The 19,351-nt window shown below is 31.0% G+C and overlaps 2 protein-coding genes and 1 long non-coding RNA gene across 3 annotated transcripts in view; 2 read left to right on the forward strand and 1 right to left on the reverse strand.

Moving 5' to 3' along the window:
* Positions 1 to 19,351, forward strand: part of LOC107454710 (alpha-tocopherol transfer protein-like) — a 131,820-nt gene that overhangs the window by 46,973 nt on the left and 65,496 nt on the right. The window lies entirely within an intron of this gene.
* LOC147808716 (uncharacterized) overlaps positions 1 to 19,351 on the forward strand; it is a 53,586-nt gene that overhangs the window by 8,289 nt on the left and 25,946 nt on the right. The window lies entirely within an intron of this gene.
* LOC107444635 (uncharacterized) overlaps positions 1 to 19,351 on the reverse strand; it is a 34,805-nt gene that overhangs the window by 6,439 nt on the left and 9,015 nt on the right. Inside the window, exons 2-8 of the mRNA XM_087163578.1 lie at positions 13,963 to 14,067; positions 12,226 to 12,504; positions 7,104 to 7,217; positions 6,051 to 6,155; positions 4,783 to 4,881; positions 1,371 to 1,478; positions 1,188 to 1,289 (exon numbers count right to left, since the gene is read on the reverse strand). Of these exons, the coding sequence (XP_087019704.1) occupies positions 1,188 to 1,289; positions 1,371 to 1,478; positions 4,783 to 4,881; positions 6,051 to 6,155; positions 7,104 to 7,217; positions 12,226 to 12,502 (805 nt within the window). The 5' untranslated portion in view covers positions 12,503 to 12,504; positions 13,963 to 14,067. The remainder of the gene's footprint in view (positions 1 to 1,187; positions 1,290 to 1,370; positions 1,479 to 4,782; positions 4,882 to 6,050; positions 6,156 to 7,103; positions 7,218 to 12,225; positions 12,505 to 13,962; positions 14,068 to 19,351) is intronic.

The raw sequence follows: 19,351 nt of genomic DNA on the forward strand, positions 1-19,351 counted from the left end.
TCTTGTAAGTCTACCACCTTAGACAATGCACAACGAATTAAAAAGCCAGAGATAGGTACTTATCACAGCGTTTTAGAAAGAAAAAGGGCTCGATTTTTAATTACATTTTGCAAATAATGTTTCAATTTGCCTCACTCCATTCTTTGCTGACATAGGGTTTGCTTAACTGTAAGTAATTACGTAAGAAGTTTGCTGTTACTCTTCTAGAAAATAGTAGAGAATTGGCGCTTTAGCTGATAATTTAATTTCTAACTGATTGAGTCTTAAAAAATATTGCAATGCATAATTTCAGATGAAACTATGACTACTTATATACCGCTAATAAGTTTTGGTGAACAATAAGTTTTGGTAATTGGCTTACCAGTCCATCTATTGAAAAAAGTGCCAGAGTGGTTCGTAGCTGTGAGAATATTTCTCCATTAAAAGCCATATTATTTTAAACTAAGATAAGACAAAAATTATCGTATTTTTACTTTCAATTAATTATAACCTTTGTCTAATGTCAAGTAAACCTAAAATTTTGATACTGTTACAAACTTTACTTAGGATATATTTCTAATTTACTCAACAATAAATGTAGGCCATATTTTATTTTCTGAGATGCTTATCTGATTGACTGTGAATTACTGCGAAAATGAATTACTTAAAAAAATTTTACGTTGTTGCGAAGCTGGCCTAACTAGTGGTAGAATAAAGGTCAACACGCAAGATTAAACTCACAAAATTATTATCCAACATACCTTTAATATTAAATGTCAGATTTATCAAAAGAAAAATGTATTGAAAGTTACAAAAACAAAACAGACCACCCTGACTAACTTTTGATCTAATGATCGCATCTTCACGTCCTAGCACTCAATCTTATTGGTTCGAGTGAGTGACCTCAAATATTCTAACTAATTAGGGCAAACGATAGTTTAAGTTACGAAATCAGGCACAAAAACGTGCTTTCTCTGAATAAGCAAAAGATATCGTAACGATATGCATCAATATGCATTGATGATGGTAAATTATTAAAATATTACATGTTACATGTTAAACATTATATACATATTAATAATGTAACATTATATGTTATATACATATTCGCATATATATAAATATATACTGCTCTCTTAGATTAGAATAGTTATAATCTAAATTTTCAATATTATTGTGAACAAAAGGGGGGCAACAGTATTTATTACCTGTGCAAAATCCATTTACATCTCTGTATCCCGAAGGACATGAACAATTTTTTGTACCATCAACATTCAAAGCACACATTGAGTTATCTCCGCAGTAACAATCTATAAATGTGAAGGAAATATGTTAGACGAAATGAAACACAAGTAACACACATGATATATATGCATGTATTAAGCACTTACATTGACATACTCCTATCGAATTCTCTGAATAACCAGTATTACATTCACATTTCAGTTTTTTGCCAGCGTCATCATACACGCATTTACCATGCTTTCCACAATTACATTCTGCAAAAATAAGAACATAAGTAATAAAATTTTTAACCAATTTTAAGAGCCGACAATAACAGTATTATATTAGGGAGTGTCATCCTAACACGAGACCCCTCATTTTCATCAAGAATCTTATCGTTTACAGTCTACGATAAGATAAATGTCTGAAAATTTACTGAGGAATTCTTGCTGAATACACAACTAGAAAGGGATGGAGCTGCTCAACTGTTTCGTTTTCAAAGTAAATACTTGCCTCATATTGAAGAGATCGCTGAAGAGAGTACTATTAGAAGTTCAACAGGTTCTATTGTATTACGTTACGAAGTCTGCTTTGTGTTTGTCCGAGGAATGGGAAAAACGTCTTCGCACGCTTCAGAACTTGTTTTGGTTAACCCTTTGGGGACGGGTGATTCAGAAAAGCATTCGTACAAAATCAGAATCAAGTTGTAATTAAAGAAAAAACGGTAACTTAAATGTAGTCGTTGCTAATTTGACAGACTTACTTTGCTTTTAATTTAATTATTGTTAGTTTAAACATATATATAATCAATGTTAATTCAAAGTATAACTAAATAGTTTTATTTTGAACAAAGGATTGGTGAATTAAATAAATCAAACAATTATTACTCCGCCCACAAATAAACTGCTAAAGAAATACTTTGATTACCAGTTTTATATTTTTAACCTGATTGATACGGTTTTATGCTGTCACGTATTTGTGACAGTCGGCCCGAAAGGGTTAAAGTTCAGAGTAGATAAGAAAAAAAATTACGTTTCGGCTTTAGTTCGGATAACTATGCTAGTTACGTCCAAGCCTGAAAGCGGGACGGAAAAGAGAAAATCCTGGTAGAAGAACTATTTCAATATTAGATAATATTCGGGAGGAGTTAATCTATTCTCAACAGTAACAATTCACTGCTAGAAATTTAACACGGCGTAGAAGCAATTCAATATAAAAATTGCACCCGTTAAAAACAATTGGTAGTTATGGATTTTTATTATTCCCGGGAAAAAAATAAAAAAATGAAATTTATTTGTTACCAGTTTTTACTCTTTTCCGTCTCGATATATACCGGCTTTCACCCCTGGTTACGTCCCAAAAGGAAAAGTTGACACGTTGACCTTTCTATCACTCTTTACTTCTCACTTAAGAAAAAATAAAGTTCATTAACTTATGTTTCTGCTGAACAATAGACGAAATGTCTCGTTGTTACATTAATCACTATGTAACCTGTAGGTTCTGGTCCCGCTGAGATTTTGGATGCATCAATGTGATGTTTCTCATAAAATTGGACTATCTGTTACTCAATGAAGGCTTATAAACTAAGTCCACATATGTATGAGCTCACTAAATAACTTATGCGATAATTTAAGTCTAATTTCAGTAAACCTTGTAGTTAGTATCGCACTACATACTATCGCATGTCAGTGATATCGCTAGCATTAGTATCGTAGGGTTGCTAAGAACTGCTTGTTCACAAACTATGCTTTCACAAAACCTCTAAAGTCGTTTTTAAGCAGAGAGCCAAAACTATAATCTAAAGTGCTTGGAGGTTTGTTCTTTTTTCCTTTTTTTTCGTCTATAATTATTATTAAGGATGTTAACTTGTTGACTTTCAGTTATTTTTTACAATTCTTCAATTATAGATTGTAATTCAGTAGTTTGTACTTTAGAATAGACTTTCTGAACTTCTCACAACGGTTGTAAAATCGTTGACGAAGTCTATCAATTAATCCTAAAAAACTGTCTTTTAAAAAATATTTTTAAGAAATAGAATTTAGAAAAGCTTACTTTAACATAATAAATTTTAAATCCTTAAATAAGGACTCAATTTGAAATCCCTTTCCGGCAAACGGAGATAGAGCTACGGATTTTGAAATGTAATGTCTAAAATATATATTTTGAAGATTCAACTATCATATATTATTGTCGATTTCATTGTTGATTTAATCTGATTAAAAAATTTCCTGTTGGGTCCCGTTCTTGAAATAGAAAAGGAAACTGTTTCTGATTACATGAGGTGAAAGTGAGGAGGTTTTTAAAGTGTCTGTAAGACGGCGATACAAAAAGTACCGTACCCACAACCGGCCAGCACAGCGGTGAGGTATATCTTTCATCTAAAGGTGGTCACATTGATTAGAATCACTTTTATGGATCACTTGAGAACCGTGGTGGCTCAGGAGATAGAGCACTCGCCTTCCAGTGAGGTGACCTGGGTTCGAATCCCAGCGAGATCTGATCGATACGAATTCCGCATTCAGCTCGTACCGACCACGGTGCTGGCGTAAAATTCTCTGAGTGGTTGACTGACGTGGGTAAGAGTCCCCTTGCCGTCAGGCTAACCTAAGGAGGTTTTCGTGGCTTCCCTGACCAAATAACACAAATACGGATTAGTTCCTTAAAATACTCCTACATGGAGGTAGATATCTCTCAATACTTGATACAGGAGTTCCTTTGTCTTCTGGGCGGGGTTCAAAATTACAAAGGTACGGAATTGAGCATTGGAAGTGGGAAAATCAATACTGGGTCTGCTGTACAACGACGGTTACAAAATATAAAATAAAATATATCACTTTAGCTAATTAAAACATTTCCCATCATGCCATTTGGAAAAACCTTTCTTGAATTACGCAAAAGTTAGCAACATTGTTATCCCAAGATTTGAAAATAATAAGAAAAGAATTAGTGAAAAAAAAATTCGGAACAATATGAAATGTATTGTTACTGTGCTACCTTATACTTATTTAACTTTTGGTTTAAAAGTGCAAATTTTTAAAAAAAACACCAGATGTTTAAAGAAAAACATTTTTAAATTAGTTTACAAAAGAGTGTACAGCAGAAACGGATAAAATTTAAAATAATATTACAATTTAAAATTCCTGAACCACCACCGAAGGGAATACAATTTAAAAAACTATATAAAAAAGTTTAAAGTAACTGTCTACTCGTTTTAAAGTAACTAAATTAGCCTGGTTAAAAAAATTGTTTTAAAACGAACGTTTTTAAAATTTCAAAATTTAGTTATTCCATTCTATAATATGTTCCATCATTCCTGTATTTCAAAATACATTTGTGAAATGATATCGAACATAAAAAATATCGTTTACTAGGGACAATAAAGTCATTTCAAAAATGTGATTTCTTTTTATAAATTATTAAAAAATATTTATTTTAAATTTTGAAAACTCTGTCACTTTTTAAGAATGATACCAAAAATATAAAAATCAAACTTGGAGATGAATTTTTTGTTACGAGCTAATTTGTGAGGAAAAAGTTTGAAACAAAATGTTGAAAACGAAACAATATACTGATACCTACCAATGCAAGATCCATTGTTTAATTGATAATTATCAGGACAACTACAAATTGGCTTTCCATCTCGTAATTCACAGAAAATATTCTCTCCGCAATCACATTCTGTTTATGCAATAAAAAACATTCTACAATTAAATGAAAATAATCCGGGATAGTTTTATTAGCGAGTACTAATGTTATACATAAAAGTTTATATGCAAAATGTACAAAAAAAAAGAAACTGAAGGATATGAAGATATAACACAAATAACATATGTCTATTTTTAATTAACACAAACACATAGATAACACAAATGTCTATTTTTTAATTATAGTATACGATTAAAAAAAATTTCTAAAACTACGAAGAATCCATAGTAATCGGAGTCTCTGAGGAGTTGACCAAAAATAATTTGAAATCATTCCTGTAAATAATTAATAATAAAAGAGCCTATTGCTTCAAAATAATTTTTAAAAAAATATTTGAGTTTTTTATACGTTGTTTTGAATGAAAAATGTAGAATATGTTACTTGTAGATCTACTAGAAAGTTCCGTTCGCGAAAGTACATGCCTTATTTCACAGTAATTTAAAGAGTTATTTTATTTGCGAGGGTACTTATGCTTTAACTTAACCACTTGGGGACGGGTGATTCAGAAAGCATTCGTGCAAAATCAGAATCAAGTTATAATTAAATAAAAAACGGTAACTTAAATGTAGTCGTTGCTAATTTGACCAACTTACTTTGCTTTTATTTTAATTATTGTTAGTTTAATCATATATATAATTAATGTTAGTTCAAAGTATAACTAAATAGTTTTATTTTGAACAAAGTAATGGTGAATTAAATAAATCAAACAATTATAACTCCTCTCACAAATAAACTGCGAAAGAATTACTTTGATTACCAGTTTTATCTTTTTACACTGATTGATACGGTTTTATGCTGTCACGTAGTATTTGTGACAGTCGGCTCGAAAGGGTTAATAGTAGTATTATTAGCAGTCTGCACAAACGGCTAATATGTGACCCATTTCTCACTTCTGCCGGACAGAACTTAGCATGGGTAAAAAGCACATAATTTCTGAAAGCTTCAGGCATGATTTTTAAAATTCCATCAACAGTTTTGTCTTGCAAAAAAAAACTTCTAAAACATTTGCTGCTAAAAAAGAGATTGTTTTCATAGCATAGAAATGTTTCCATTATTTTAATCAATCCCTGTATTATTTTATCAACCTTTATTACAATGTGGTGCGCAATATTTCAAATATTACTTTTTTGATTTTGTCTTACTGTGGCATTCATTTTTGTATTGTTTCGCTCCTTTCAAGCAAGTACATCTGACGAACCCATTCCATGAATATTCACATTTTTTAGATAGTTCACCACAGTTACAATCTGAAAGACAATTAAAAAAATAATTATTATTATCGTCTTTAAAACAATGGATGATACGTAATACTTTTTCGGAAAAAGAAGTATATAACGCAATTTTTTAAACAAATGCAATTTAAAGTAATTTTTATGTCATTAATTCTATCACGAAATAATTTTACAGTTGCTTTAACTATCAAATAATCCTTTGCTACAAAATTTTATTTTATCAATTAAAATTTATAATTTTAAATCATGACTAAATTATTCATTCTTAAAAACTGTTAAGCGGAGGCGAACCGGGTTCGAATCCCAGTCTATGCGAATTCCGCATCCGGCTTACACCAACCACAGTGTTGACGTGAAATATTCTCATTGGTAGACGGATCATGAGTCCCCTGCCGTCAGGCTAACTGTGAGAGGATCTCGTGGTCTTCCTCTCCATGTAACGCAAGCGTGGGTTAGCTCCATCAAAAAGTTCTCCACAAAGGCAAATTTCTCCCATTACTTGATCCAGGATTTACCTTGTCTTCTGGATTGGGTTCAAAATTACGAGGCTACGGAGTTGAACATTAGTAGTCGTAAACTCAAAATTGGATCTCATGTTCAACAGTGGTTATAAAATAAAATGGAGGAAAGTGCTAAGACTCCTGTTTAAATCTCTAAATTGAGAAAAAACAGCATCTGAATTGAAAGAACAAAAATGATTTTTAAAAAATCTGTTTCTTGATTACAGGCTTAATAAAAGAAAATTTCGATGAAATTTTTGGTTCGGAATATTACAAAACATAAGTGCACAACATATTAATCTATTAATTATGCAGTCTCTTTTGCACATTTATAATTAATTCTTCAGATTTAAAAGACTTTTTTTTTACTATTCATGTAGCTATACTATTATATTTTACTGTTTTTTTAGTTTACCATTTGTTCACCTATATTGTAAGATATTGTGCAATTCTACATACTTACACTCGCAAATCTGTGTTTTTGGATTATATTTATAGTTTTCCTTGCAGAAGCACGTTTTCACACCGCCGTAGAAATCACATTTTGTCCACGTTTCAGGTTTTCCACACTTGCATTCTGAAATTATTTTTCTTAATTTAATATATAACATTATATTATTAACTTATTACGAGGCTCAGATGAATCGCATTTTTAATGTTATCATTCAATATCATAAACAGTCTAAAAAAATTTAAGTTTTGGAAATTTTGACTAAAATATTTATTGGATTATCGTTCAACAAAAAGATTTAATTAATAACTTCACCTGATTATAATCAGCAGCTAGGCATTTGCCATCGAAGGCGGCACCAACCAATTCATTCACAAGTGTCGAACTTAAACAGTGAACGTTTTTAAGTTTTGATAATATCTAGGAAGACGATATTAGTGAAGGGGCCGGGGTAGCCTGGTTGGTAGGGCACTTGGCCCATGTCCAAGAGATCGTGGGTTCGATCCCAGTCGGCCGAACACTCCCCGTGTAGTAAATGGTGACTGATGTACGTTAAATATGTCGAGTAGCAAAGTCCTCCATGTTACCATAACAAATCAATACCTCTGGGGGTACTGATCCAGGAGTTTCCTTCTCATCTGAATTGGTTCAAAAATACAAATCTACGGAGTTGAGCATTAGTAGTCGTAAACCCAAAATTGTGTCGGCTGTTCAACGACGGATATAAGATATTAGTGAAGAGGAAGAAATTAATTGAACAATCGAGTACTTGAAACTCGAGAAGAAGTGAAGTGATTTATACCAACCTCGTGACTTAAATCAGATTTAATTGGATGCCTGCAAGCGACGTCATGCGTGTTTGTCGAACCTGATTGGTTTCTGAATCGAAAAACCTCATGATTTAAGTACGATGACATCACTTACAATTGTCCAATTCAGTAGAGCTGAACTCTTAAAATTGCTAATGGTAGTTTTCCCATTCATTGCGTTAAGTAGTTCTTGAAGTACAGCAATATAATACTGGAATTTAGGTAAAAATACAAGTAAAGTCTGCATAACAAACTCTATTTACATACCGGTGGATCGTATTAAACATTGAATAAAAAGACTGTATAAGTAAAAAAGTACATATTCTAAACAAGATACGTTTTCTTTTTTACGGAGGTAAAATGCATGTAATGGTGCGTAAATGTATAATGTGTTTTTTGTTCAGCATTTCATTTAGAATTAAAAATAGTATATAAAAACAGTGCTAATACAGCTGTGACTGTCGAACGTTAAATCGAAAAAAACAATCTTAACATTTCTTTCGACATTTGACGCATAAAAATTGCTCACAATTCATACTCATTCCAAAATATAAGGTATGAAAGTGTTAGATTTGAATTATATTGCCTAAAAACGAATGAATTGATTTCGAAGTTTTCTTTCACCTTATGGTGAAGCTCACTTCTTGATGAAGGGGTAAAGGGCCACTTCGGAATTACGCACCCCGGCCAACTGGCACCACTGGGACTGATACGGGACGATGTCAAGCTATACATTTTCACTTCGATTGTTTTAATTGCAACTTGAGTATCAATTTTTATTTAAAAATTTCCTACGTGTTAAGCATTCCTTGAGTCTTATAACACAACGATTTAAATGTATCAATGTAGTAGCATATTATCTTATTAAGGAGTTTCAATTGAAATAATATATCATTCAACTAGGTCCAACTGTAAAGACAATAGGAAGCTTAAAGATAATTTGGACAAAATTTAAAAAATAAAATTGAATATTGGTATTTTAATAAATCAATGATTTAAGTTGTACTCTTTTTTTTAAAAAAAAAAAGAAAAGAAAAAACAATAGCAACTTTTAAATTTTAGTCAATAGTACAGAGATAAAAATAATTTTAAAACTTCTGAAGGAGCCAGGATGGCTCAAGGGATAGAGGATTCGCAATCCAATGAGGTGAGCCTGGTACAAATACCTGCGAGGGCTGGGCGATACGAATCCGTCAGCCATTCGCATCCGCCTTGCACCGAAAACAGTACTGATGCAAAATATCCTCAGAGGTAGACGACTCATGACGCCCGGTGGCTGAGTGGTAGCCCCTCGCGCTCCCGTGCCACTGGTCCTGGGTTCGATCCTCGGGCCGGGCAGCATGTAAACTCTCTTTACACGCATAGTATCCCCAAGAGATTTTGAGCGCGCTGATTGGCTTTATCGACAACGCCATCTGTTACGTCTTTTTGTAGCTCCTCCCTAATAACATTTCTCCGTAGTGTGTTCCCAAAAAGTAAACCAATCATAAATCAGTTCCAGTATATTTCTCATACTAATTTAATTACAAATGTTGAAGTTTTGTTCAAAAAATTAAACAGCGCCATTAATTGTATTTTAATAATAACACATTTATTTAAATCTAATTTGCTTTAAATTTTATTATAATATTTTTTAATGTTAAAGTTGTCATGTTTTGCTAAACATATATATATATATATATATATATATATATATATATATATATATATATATATATATATATATATATATATATATATATATATATATATATATATATATATATATATATATATATATATATATATATATAATATATATATATATATATATATATATATATATATATATATATATATATATATATATATATATATATTTATATATATTTATATATATATATATATATATATATATATATATATATATATATATATATATATATATATTTATATATATATATATATATATATATATATATATATATATATATATATATATATATATTTATATATATATATATATATATATATATATATATATATATATATATATATATATATATATATATATATATATATATATATATATATATATATATATATATATATATATATATATATATATATATATATATATATATATATATATATATATATATATATATATATATATATATATATATATATATATATATAAGAATTGATTAATATTCAAATTGAATAGCATTGTGAATATGAACTTAAAAATTAAAATCTCTAACTTAAATTTATTAGGTACGATTGCAGAACCACTCAGTTAAGTTTGAATTTATTATATGAAATTTCAAAATGTATATAAATAAATTTTTAAAATTATGTTTGATTATTTGAAAAAGATTTTATCATATCTTAGAGGAAAATATTCTGAAATGTTAAAAAAATGTAATCATAATTCAGCAAAAAATTGTAGAATTTTTTGAAAAACTTCTTTTACATTTCTCCTGCGGCACTTTCATAAACGCACTGTGGTGACAAACAAATAATTTCCTGCAATTAAATAATAAAAAAGATATTTACAATCCAATAGAAATGTACTGGAATTAAAAGAGGGAATTTTTTGTAAATTTATTCTTTAATTACTCATGATATTAATGTAATGGACAATTCATAATCATTAACTTTTATTTTGATGGAAATTATGCAATTAAAAATTAATAAAATAAGCATCTTTAAAGACAATTACTTAATTTCTTAGATGTCAATTAATAGTTTTTCGGTATTATAAAACATTTAACAAATAAAAAAAATCATTAAAAATAAGTTATAAATAGGTAGGCATAATGCAGATATCTTAGTTTTAATTTATAATAATAGATGGCACCACTAATAGATTTTAAATTAAAAATTTTATAATTTAATTTTAGTAATCCGCAATAAATAAATAAATATTAATTTAATTCAATGAACATTAATTTAATTAAATAAATATCAAGTGAAAACTATTCAGTGTTCATTTTATAGTGAGTATAAGAATTAAGCAAGGCAATTAAATTGGATTTCAATGTTATTCAATAAATTAGAGGGATATTAGCTTCATAAGAATTTCTGCATGTAATAATCATAAATTTAACGAAAAAAGCATTTCCCATGAAAATTAAATACAAACAAATATTTTTCCATGACGTTTGGAAGTTCTAAAATTCCATTTCGTATTGGTAGGTTCCCCTAATTCCATTACCCACTTGTTGCAATTGTCAAAATTTAGAACATTGCTTCTAAGGGTAATGGTATTTGAGGAAATATTTTTTGCTTCATTTTTAAATGAAGGCAGTTTCTCTTGAAAAAACTGACATTTCAAGTTTGTACACAAAAGCTAGAGTATAGAAATCACTGTATGATGAAAATAACAAGCATGGCAGAATGAAATAGCCATACATCACAGATGGCGTTGCCGAGAAAGCCAATCAGCGCGCTCAAAATCTCTTGGGGATACTATGTGTGTAAAGAGAGTTTACATGCGGCCGGGCAAGGTTGACTCAGTCTTTCATCCCTTCAGTTTGTCGATAAATGAGTACCAAGCATGCTTGGGAACTAAAAATTGGGTGTTTCGTTTTTGGTTGACCACCTGACCGGAACATCTGCTCCTGCACCCCAGAACTCAAGGTCAAGAAAACTGAGATGAGCACAGTAGGCCTTGGCCCTCTATGGGCAGTCATGCCACTGGGTTTAGCTTTAGATAGACGAATCATGGGCTAGAGTCCCCTTGCCGTCAGGTTAACTATGGGAACTTTTGGTGGCTTTCCTCTCCATGTTAAGCAAATGCAGGTTGGCTCCATCAAAAAGAGCTCCATGAAGGCAAATTTCTTTCAATATTTGATCCAGGAGTTCTCTTGTCTTCTGGATTGGGTTCAAAATTACAAGGCTCTGGAGTTGAACATTTGTAGTCGTAAGACCGAAATAATTGGGTCGGCTGTTCAACGACGGTTGAAAGTTACTTCCGCAGCCTATGCTGAAATTTCCGAAATGTTACGGTCCTTAGCGTGATTTTGCCCTACTGATCTTAAATTATGATCAAAACTCAACGCGGAAGAAACTATGACAACATCGAGGTTGCCTCTTGAAAATAGTTAAAACTGAAATTATAGTACGTCAGTGCGGGCAATACTAAAGGACTGATAAAATTGGTTAGTGTATTTGAGGAGAAGGATTTAAGGAATTCGAACATTTAAATACAGTTGTGCTACTCACTACGCTTGGTTATCATTAAAGTTTATATGATGTAAAAGATAATTTTGAAAGGTATCCAAGCTGTTCGCCAAAAGGCAACTAATTTGATAGTAAAATGGTAAAAGAGTTATGTTTACCTTTGCAAGCATTACTTTTATCTTCATATACTTCACCTTTTTTTGGACATTCACAATAAGCGTTTAATTTTTTAACATCATACTTGCACTTGGCAGGAGCATCAGATTTGCAGCAACAATAGAGTCCTCTAACTTTAGCATACTCTTCATACAAAAAAGAGTTCCAGCAAGTCACGTGTATTTTTTCGCAAAAAGTTCCTCTCGTTCTTGGAGGGCATGTGCAAATTCCATTATGGCACGTTCCTCCATTTTCGCATATTTTTGATTCATTGCACATTTCTAAAATGAAAAGAAAAATGAATTAAAATGATTGAATGAGAATTAAAAAGTCTTGAAAATAGCTAAGAAGCAACTAAGTGTTAATAACTTCCTTAATTTTCAATAAATTACAATGGGGGACAGTTTTATTTTTATTTTCTGTAGCATGAAATTCTTAAACGGATCTTAGAAATTATAGCCTGACTTATTTCAAATCTGCACTGATCTCTCTACATATTACAGATTTTATTTAATTTACTGATTTCAGAAGTTTTGTATGATATTTTAAGTATCCCTCAAGTGATTACTACTTCTCTGTCACGAAAGGAGTGGTAGGAAGAAGGCTATAACACATTTCAGTATATGATAAGATACGTTAAGGACATATTGCTTTGCCTTCAGTGGAAAGGAGCTTTCAAGTTGTATATCTATGAACATAAACCTATAAGCTATTTATAAACTTGTACATTCAGACAAAATATTAAACTAAATAATGCTAAATAAACTAAGTAAACTAAGTAATACTAAATAAATTGAGTAAACTAAGTGAGACTAAATAAATTTAAAATATATCTTTGAAAAAATCAGTAGCGTACGGAATAAAATAAACTTCAGATTTGAAACCCCCACACCAGAACTGGGTAAAATCTGGTATTTCTAAAAATGAAACAGAAAATTTGTTTCCCAGTGTTATTAGTAATGTATTTTCACAATGCTTTTATACGATTCCTTTCGGGAATGGAAAAGAAATTTGATTTAGCCGATTATAAGAAAAAACAGCTTATAAATTATATTCTATTTTTAGGAAATTAACAGCAATTACTGTGTAATGTTCTTTAAATATTATTTATTTAAATTTTTTCAATCAAAATGCGATCACAACTATAAATTGGGAAAACATTACAGAATTTACGTTTCAAAATTTTTTTTGTCTTAAATCTTTTTAAAATAACAAATAATTAAAAAAAAGAGAAAGCGATAGAATAAAAAGATGCTTTTGGACTACTATTAAGATCAGCTCCTTTAATCTAGCTGCCAGGGCTCGAAAAATTCAAATTTTTTACATGCATTGAAGAATATATTATTCAACAAAATACAAGTCCGAACATCTTAATAAAAAGTATTTACAAGGAAAAAGAAATACACAGATAAGCAAAATTTTTATTTTAATTTAATAAAAAACTAAATTGAATAGAGTTTAGTGACGGCACTGAACTAACAGATCTTATCACCGAATAATTCTTCTAATTCCTCCAGCTGGTAGTTGACAGTAGTTTTTCAATTTGTCAGTTATAAAAGAATCTTTGTAAATATTTTATATTATTTTATTTCATGTAATCTTGAATATAACTTTTTTCCTAAAAATACTTATTTCAAGTCCTAAGTACTTGGAAATTTAGGATGCATTTTTCCAATTAAAATATTTAACCAAAGAATAGAAAGTAATAAAACATTTCACCGAGGAATAGAAAGAATTACATGTGCATACTTCATTTATTCCAGGAACATATCCGTCTTCGCAAGTGCAGACTTTCAAGCCATTTATAAATTCAGTTTTCGTTGAGTGGTTACCGCAAAGATTCTCTGAAAAAAAAAAACCTTATTCTAATACGAAAATAAAAGCATAGCAATACATAAATAAAGTTCTTGATCGTCAATTGATTCAGCCATAAGACATTTTTGTTTATATGCCGTCATTACATCTGTTCACATCTTAGATTGCTTCGAACTTTTATGGAAAGGCATCCATATTTCCCCCCTACTGGTTATTGATTTCATGCTTGTCATTGGATTCACAGACCTGGTCTGACCAGACTGGAGATTAGTAACAACAGTTCTTGTTCGTTATAAGGACATGTTTCATTATATGAAGATCACCCAACAACTCAAATGCTTGATGAATTGTAGCACCACAAATTTGTAAAAGATGCTGTGAAAACTCATTTCAACCTAGAAATAGTGCTTGCAATTACAGTTTATGCCCAGCAATTCTCCATGAGAACTTACCACTAGGTTCAAAAATGGTCAGGCAATGGGCAACGCCTGCTATAACTGAAAGCCTCCTAACGGTGCCTTACAAATAGTCCGATCAGATCACTCTGAAGGTATACTAGTTTTCGAAAGAGAAATTTATTCAAAAATTTAGCAAAAATAAGAAAGTAGTAGCGAATATATGAGTAAAAAATTTTTTAATTTAGGAATATGATTAGTTTTATTTATGAATATGATTATTTGTGAATATGATTTATGAATATGATTAGTTTGATTTATGAATATGATTAGTTTGATTTATGAATATGATTAGTTTAATTTATGAATATGATTAGTTTGATTTATGAATATGATTAGTTTGATTTATGAATATGATTAGTTTGATTTATGAATATGATTAGTTTAATTTATGAATCTGATTAGTTTGATTTATGAATCTGATTAGTTTGATTTATGAATATGATTAGTTTGATTTATGAATATGATTAGTTCTGATTTGCTCGTTCAGCGCTATAAATTCAATTCTCAAATACATATAATAAATTTCTCTCAAATACTTTTAAAACAGTAATTGGGTATATGCGCACAACTGGTTAACCTTTTAAAAAGTCTGCGCAGATTACTTATAAAAAACCGTTTGGAGGCTTTCTGATGTAGGAGGTGATGCTGTTGGTATGGGTGCAGACTCTTTTTCCTGTGAAAAGACTGCATCCAAGAGGAAACAAGAATCCTTCAGAATTCATTCACGAATGCATTTTCTTACAAATAGTTTGCATAAATGCACGTGAATGCAGAAAGGGAAGTCTTAAAAGTTGTTCTAATCTCTGAAAACATTGTAAGTGTTACGAACTGCAACCGTAACTCCTTATGCTGTCGAACTGCAACCGTAACTCCTTACGCAGAGAGAGATATGTATATGTATTCAGGCAAGGAAGTCGAACTTTCTCATCATCACTGAACTTGTAGACATTTCATTCATATTTCATTTTCATCGTCATGATTTGTTAATTAGAACAATAAAATGTTCTATTGTTATTCAAATTGGCTGTCGTCATTAGATATTTATCATTAGGTATATTGAAGCCAACCCCGGACCCATATATATATAAAAGGTTGGTCGTACTGTTTATACATATAGAACATAGCAAGGTAAGTGATACCTTTCAATGATTCATTTTTGGAAGTTCGTAGTGGGACCTTCAATCAAAAGTAACAGTAAGAGTTGTCCTGCCAAAATACAAAAAAAAAATAATTTTGGGAAATGGGGGCAAAGAGCAGGATATTGTATCACACGATGAAATAATTTATTGGATTGCATCGCCTGAAGAACATACGGGTTGTGATGGATTGCAAGCAATGGGATATCATTTATGGAATAGTGCAACTTGATGACAGCCAAAGCAACGAAGAACATATCCAAGGCTCTTCAAAACGTATAAAAATTTAAGTCATTAAAAGTAAACAAGGTATATAAGGTCGATTAGCTTTTAATATTTGGACATAGCTTATAATGCACGTTTAAGAAAATTGATACAACTTGACATTCGCGTTTAAAACACAGTTCGAAATGTGTGTTCAAGAAAAAAGGAGACTGATCAGCAAAATTCGTGTACCAGAAAATGGATGCAACTCAAAATGCTTGTGTAAAAAAAAGACAGATAAAATTCGCGATTAAGAAAAAAATATATCGCTGATAAACTCATTAATGCCCAGTCCAAAACGTGATCTTTAATTAAAAGAAAAACACTTATATGAACAAGTTGAGCATATATTTGTTGAGTGCAAGTTGATACTTTTCTCTACTATTTATCATTTTAGCACATTCTACTACTTAACACTTCCTGAAAAATCAATGCGCAACCAAATAACTTCAGATCGAAATACAAATGATGTTTTCATTGTTATCTCATGGTAAGGATATTTATTTTAGTTTTGGTAAAACAAATTTTAAAAACTAGTCACTTGCTATACCAATTTTTATTTTTTTTAATGTAACCATCCTTATGTAAGGTACAAATAGGTTAAGATAATAGACACCGCATTTGATCCCGTTTATGAAACAGCTACTTCAGCAATTGCATTTTAAAAAAGATTAACTGGAAATACAAATAAATATGCAACTCACAAATCTATACGTTGCCCAAAGTAAAATGAAACAGACAAGACTTCATAACTTTAATATAAAGTTTTAATAATAATGGAGTAGAAGGCAATCCAACTGTTTCAAAAGAATCACTTATAGATGCTACTTTGCTCCGCTTTTTAAAAAATATTGTCCAATTAATATCGAAATTTAAGTAATTTTTTTAAAGTTCTTTGCCACCACTTCATATTATAAATTCAAATTATCACATAAACAGATAACTAACTCATAACTTATCACTAACATAACTAAATGTATATGTTTTATTAGTGCTACGATTCCACCAACAGGCGTTGCGATTGTAGCTAATAGATCAAAATTAAATTACTTTTCTATATCGTAATTGTGTTACCCTTTGTTTTAACTGTGTTCAAAACTCATGATGAAAACTTATGAGGACTTGAGCAATAATATGACTATGTAATTATTATTTTTAATTCGTTACCAATTTACTAAAACTCTTGCAGAAAGCGAAGTAATTGCCATCCCTGTTAATATCATACCAACCGACAACTACGGTATTTGCGTAGATTCAAAAGATATTTTTCTTATTCATATTAACCTCTAAGAGACGGGTGAGTCATATATCATACCTGCCAACTTTTAATCCCTTCCATTATCATTTTTCCCAGTGGTATTAAAATGGAATTAAAACTTCAATTTTAAGCAAACAAATACGTTGTATTGGAGAAAACTTAAGTTGACAACCATGCTAGTAACGCATATTAATACAAGTGCTTCATTTTTGTAAGAATAGTGGTGATCAAAATCATTTAAAAATTAAGTTTATAAAAGAAAAAATAGTATATATTTACTACCACTTTAAATATGAAAATAAAATCTTCGGGAAAATCTAGAAGAGTTATGGCGACAATCTGGGTGTGGGCACACAGGGTAGTGACACAGGGTGGCGACAATCTCGGTAAAAAAGAGTAAACTGGTAGCCAAACCATTTTTATAGCAGTTTATTTGTGGGCGGGGTAATAATAGTGTTCTTTATTTATGCCACCAAGACTTTGTTCAAATTAAAAATTATAGAGTTACTCTTTTAACAAACATCGATTGGATTGTATTAGATTTAAAGTGAACGCAAAAATAAGGTGTTCGAAGTAGCAATACCCAAACTTAAGCTGCCGCTTTTTATTTTTTTCCCATCCTATTTCCGATTCGACATGAATATATTTATGACTCATCTGCCCCGAAAAAGTTAAAGGTAATGTCTTAATCTTTTAAAGAATTTTGACCATCACTATAAGGAAATCATCTCAAAAAGCAGTTTTGATCATCACTTCTGTAACTATGTAAATCATTTTAAAAAATTATTGAAATAATTTAACAAAAAATCTTAATTCTTAAATTCTGATAAAAATTTCATAAAAGTTTAAAAATTTGCATTAGTTCTCGAGCACAAGAAAAAATATTTGCTCAAAAGTTCATTTTATATCATGTGATTAAGATTTTTAGGGAATACTTTTTGTATGCCAGTATGTACCAAAGCCAATGTCTACCAGCCAATATGTACCAAGACAGAAAGCACCAAAAACAGATTAACTACAAAACTAGCATTTTTTTCGAGAAACATTAAATTTCTGTACTTACCGAGATTTTTTTACAATTACAGCATAAATATAAAACTGTTTCATCTTAAGAAAAAGTAAGTTATATGAAGAATGGATGGAAATGATAAGGATGACCAACGAACAAATTGAAACAACAACGAAAGTGCTCCAGAATTGCTCGCAACTCAAAACTCAACTTATGGAAACTCAAGATGCAGGCCAGAATTTAGAACAGAAAAGCGAAATGACAACCGATGCAGAAAATACAGCTAAAAATAATGCAGAGCCCACTCCAAAAGATCGGAAAAAGCAAAAGCAAAACTACGTTAAAATATCTAAAGAAAATTCCTTCACGACTACAAATAGCAGCCCTCCATTACTACTAGATGTCGCCACTTCCTTGCAACTTTCTGAAACCAATGTAGATCCTGACTTAGCCCAACCCAAGGAGGATTACCATGCAACTGCAGCTCCACCCTCAACTCCAGAAATAGATCTACCAATCATGCACATTAAAGTTCTAGTCCGTGGACTTCCAGTTGGCACCAATACAGAACATATCTCCCTTGAATTGGCCAAGACAGGCTTTATAACACAAAAAGTCATACAGTTTAAGAGAAAAGTGGGCGAGGCCTATCGGCTCCTCCCACTTTTTCTCACAATATTGATCAAAACAGATCAAAATCAGCAAATCTACTCAGTTACCGATATTTGTGACCTTCCCGTGAAAATTGAAAGATTCCGTGGCGGGAATAGCCCAATCCAATGTTACAACTGCCAGAATTTCGGCCACACTCAGCGAACGTGCAAATCTCAACCAAGATGTCTTAAATGTGCCGCCGACCACCGTTCCTTTCAGTGCCATAAAGACAAAACTACACCACCCAAATGCTGCAACTGTGGTGAGGCACACACCGCCAACTTCACGGGATGCAGCACCCCCCAACTATAACTCCACCAACAACGGCAGGTCAAGCCCATAGACTTGTCTCAATCATCAAAGAATTAAAAGAACTATTAAAAAACAGAGAAGTCCTACAACTACTTCAAGCAATCATGCGTGAGTCCACTCCTGATTAAAGCCACTTTGACTAAACCTGAACTCTTTTTCGAACTTTTGATAATATCTCTAGTACTACGCATATTTATATACTTAAATGTTTATCACACTAGA

Source organism: Parasteatoda tepidariorum, chromosome 5, assembly GCF_982258835.1.
Source record: "Parasteatoda tepidariorum strain Cologne lab strain chromosome 5, Ptep-v5.0, whole genome shotgun sequence".
Classification (NCBI taxonomy): Eukaryota; Metazoa; Arthropoda; class Arachnida; order Araneae; family Theridiidae; genus Parasteatoda; species Parasteatoda tepidariorum.